Below are 3,141 nucleotides of genomic sequence, written 5' to 3' on the forward strand. Positions count from 1 at the left end.
AAGAAACTGGTTATTTTGAAAGATCTTCAGAAAATCTTAGTGGTTCTCCATCTTTTTAAGAGGCTTCCAATGTAAGCCTTTATACCGATGCACTTGTTTGTTTCCTCCTGCTTGTTCTACTTCAGTTGGTTTAATAAATCAATTGCTATAAAGTAGAAGAATTACTTATGTCATGAATGAATGGCACATAGGAGAAGATGGTAACTTGCATCTGATCTTAAGTAGAGTGGAAGTCTTTTGTAGTGATGGTTAACTGTAGAAAATACATGTGGACACAAAAGTGGAAGCATAAATTAGTTTTAAAATACAATTTACCATAGTTGCTAAGCAGGATATTGCCTACACTGCTTTTCAGAGGAAGGAATAACTTCCTCTGTATATTTTAAGAGTTGCTTCTGCTATAGAGGTATTATGGAATACTGGTTGTGTTGCTCTGCAAACTATCATGTATTTTCAATGGTAGGTATGTGAGCATATTTAAAACAACTTCTGCTTTATTTCAGTTGATGCAATGAAGAGAGTGGAGGAAATAAAGCAAAAACGCCAAGCTAGATTTATTATGAACAGGTGAGGAGAAGTATTAATATTATGGGAACTCTTGCAAATCTGTATTAGCCAGTCAGTGTTTCCAGAGAAATGATAATCAAAAGTTTTAAATGGTGGGTTGCTTTGTTTAGACACAGTCATCCAAGCAGTGGGGTGGAATAGTTTGAGGGGCTCTCATACGCCACCAAATCATTGCTACACTTTCTTGGCTGTAAAACAGTCTTAGATTTAAAGAAATTTCTGGTAAGAGTTGATACAGTACTGGCTTTTTTTTTTGTTTTGTGTCCAGTATATGCTTGAATTCGTTTTCAAATACTTAATTTCCTCATAATCAGAGCTATTTACAGTTTACATACCTTCAGCTAAAGATGTGCCTTGCAGTAGAGCAAAAATGTACATCTTCTCTTTGAAGGTAATGGAATTTAATTTCTCCCCTTCCCAGATTAAAGAAGAGCAAAGAGTTGCAGAAGGCAGAAGACATCAAAGAAGTCAAACAGAATATCCACCTTCTTCGTGCTCCACATGCAGGTAAGAACTTGCTTTACTCGGTTATCTTAAGTAAACTTCTGTACAATTTTATGATGAATTTTTAAATTTTTTTTTATATGACTAATTCTACAGATCAATAATCCTGTGCATTTTACTTGTAATTAATTTGTCTACTGAATATAGAGAATAGCTCTTGCCACTAAATGTAAGCAGTGCCTTTGGTCTGAATCAGACGTAACTTTTTATATAGCCAGTCCTGCATTCATCCTTTCTTTTCCTCATTTGAGTATTTTAAACTGCACTCAATATCTGGGACTCTATGAACCATGTGTTTGTTAACCAATACATTTATCTAAGTCTTCTTTTGAATTGCGTATTTGAACTCTACAGACTAAACTACTGATTGACATAAAATGCAGTAGTTAAACTGCTGTTTGAATTTGTTAGCTAATTGTGAAAGCAGGTGTTACTGTAGTTCACTGCGTATAGTGAAACTTACATGAAAACACTGTTCAGTGTAAGACTAACGGTTTTTAAAGTATCATGGAAATCTTACAAATTTTCACCAAAATCTCTGCCTACTTCAGATAAAATAATGTATATTCTTTGTTAGTGAACTGAGTTTTTCAGATGGAGAAACCTCTTGCTCCTAAATAATTTTCTGTTTTCCAAACTATTACAAGTATTGGCTTGTGTTAGATGATGTTGATAAAATGGATTGTAAATATGATTTATGTTTTAAAACATAGTTAATAGAGTAATGGAAATTTCCCTTAGTTACTGCTTTATAAAAATAACCAGTGGTTTTGTTTCTGTGTTTTTATGTGTCAAATAAGCTTTTGTCAGGATATATTTAAACTTTGGTTCAATCTGTCCCTTGTTTCTTGAGGGAAGAAGGAGAAAATGTAAAAAGATCTGAATTCAGAAGAATAAACCTGTTTTTTTTGTTTGGCTTTGCTTATGTTGAGTGGATGATGCACAGCAATGTGCAGCACATCTGTCAAATTACAGCTACATTTTCAGTGCTTTGCAATTCCTGCAGGGCCTTCAGGAGAGCAGAATCAAATGTCAGCCCTGGATTTTTTTATTTCTGGTAGTATTATGGAGAGCTAACGCAACTGTCATCCAAAACAGCATTCAGTAGGGTTTTAAATCTTTGTATAAAAACTAATGTGTGAAGGCCATTGATCTGTTAAAAGTAATGCATTTTTATAGTTCTTTGCAAGGTTGTGCTAAGAGCTCTATCAAAGTTCACCATAGTAGATGAAAACATATGCTTTTAGATTTTGTATAAAAATAGCGTCAGCTTTTCTGTTAAAACAGTTCTTCAGTAGCTTTAAGTGGCAATGGAGGTTAGCAATAAATACTTGTAAGCTTGATGAGTTAATCCTGCACTCCTAGAATAGATAGGCACATACGTTGTCCAAAGAACAACAGCTACTTGGGTTTAGAGAGACACGTTGAATTTAATGTTTTTCTTTGTTTTGAAGGCACACCAAAACAGCTGGAGGACAAAATGGTGCAGAAGCTACAAGAGGATGTGGCTATGGAAGAAGACTCTTAAAATACTTTTATTTTCTATTTATATCTCTACAGCAGTTAACAGTTCCTTATTGCCTCTCCTGATATCATTCAGAACTGTCCTTCTAGTTGAAGAAAAATACATTTTAATGAAGAGTGGTCATTTACACTTTGGTTTTTGGTTTTATAAAAAAATACACGGGTGCTGTTTTGGGCAGTGCTTATAATACTGTAATTTGAAAACACCTTGTCAGCAGGATGGAGAATAAGGCATATTGTTTGAGATACTATGTGCTCCTTGGAAAGTTACCCTTTCTGGGTAACTTTTCCTAGATAATTCAAGGAATAAAAGACATTGGCCCTGAGTTTTTCTTATTTTGTCTTATTTTATCTGTTCTTTCAGAGTGGTAAAAGCAGGTAAAAATCTTGTCTTAATGGTTACAGGGTAGGGCAGGATGTGCTATTTTCTTCAGTTCAGTGCAGTCTGGACTTATTTTCATTCTTGTCATCTGACATTTCTTCATTTTGTTACGCATGTGTATACTGTTTGTTTTGTTTCCCTTTTAAGTCAGTTTCCCCAGGGTT

At 34.4% G+C, this 3,141-nt stretch overlaps 1 protein-coding gene across 1 annotated transcript in view; it reads left to right on the forward strand.

Annotated features, from left to right (window-relative positions):
* The window catches only part of RSL24D1 (ribosomal L24 domain containing 1), a 5,731-nt gene extending 2,845 nt beyond the window's left edge, over nt 1-2,886 (forward strand). Inside the window, exons 3-5 of the mRNA XM_010020274.1 lie at nt 504-567; nt 989-1,074; nt 2,526-2,886. Of these exons, the coding sequence (XP_010018576.1) occupies nt 504-567; nt 989-1,074; nt 2,526-2,599 (224 nt within the window). The 3' untranslated portion in view covers nt 2,600-2,886. The remainder of the gene's footprint in view (nt 1-503; nt 568-988; nt 1,075-2,525) is intronic.
* Nucleotides 2,887-3,141: the final 255 nt, after the last annotated feature.

The sequence above is a fragment of the Nestor notabilis genome, unplaced genomic scaffold (genome assembly GCF_000696875.1).
Source record: "Nestor notabilis isolate BGI_N333 unplaced genomic scaffold, ASM69687v1 scaffold978, whole genome shotgun sequence".
Classification (NCBI taxonomy): Eukaryota; Metazoa; Chordata; class Aves; order Psittaciformes; family Psittacidae; genus Nestor; species Nestor notabilis.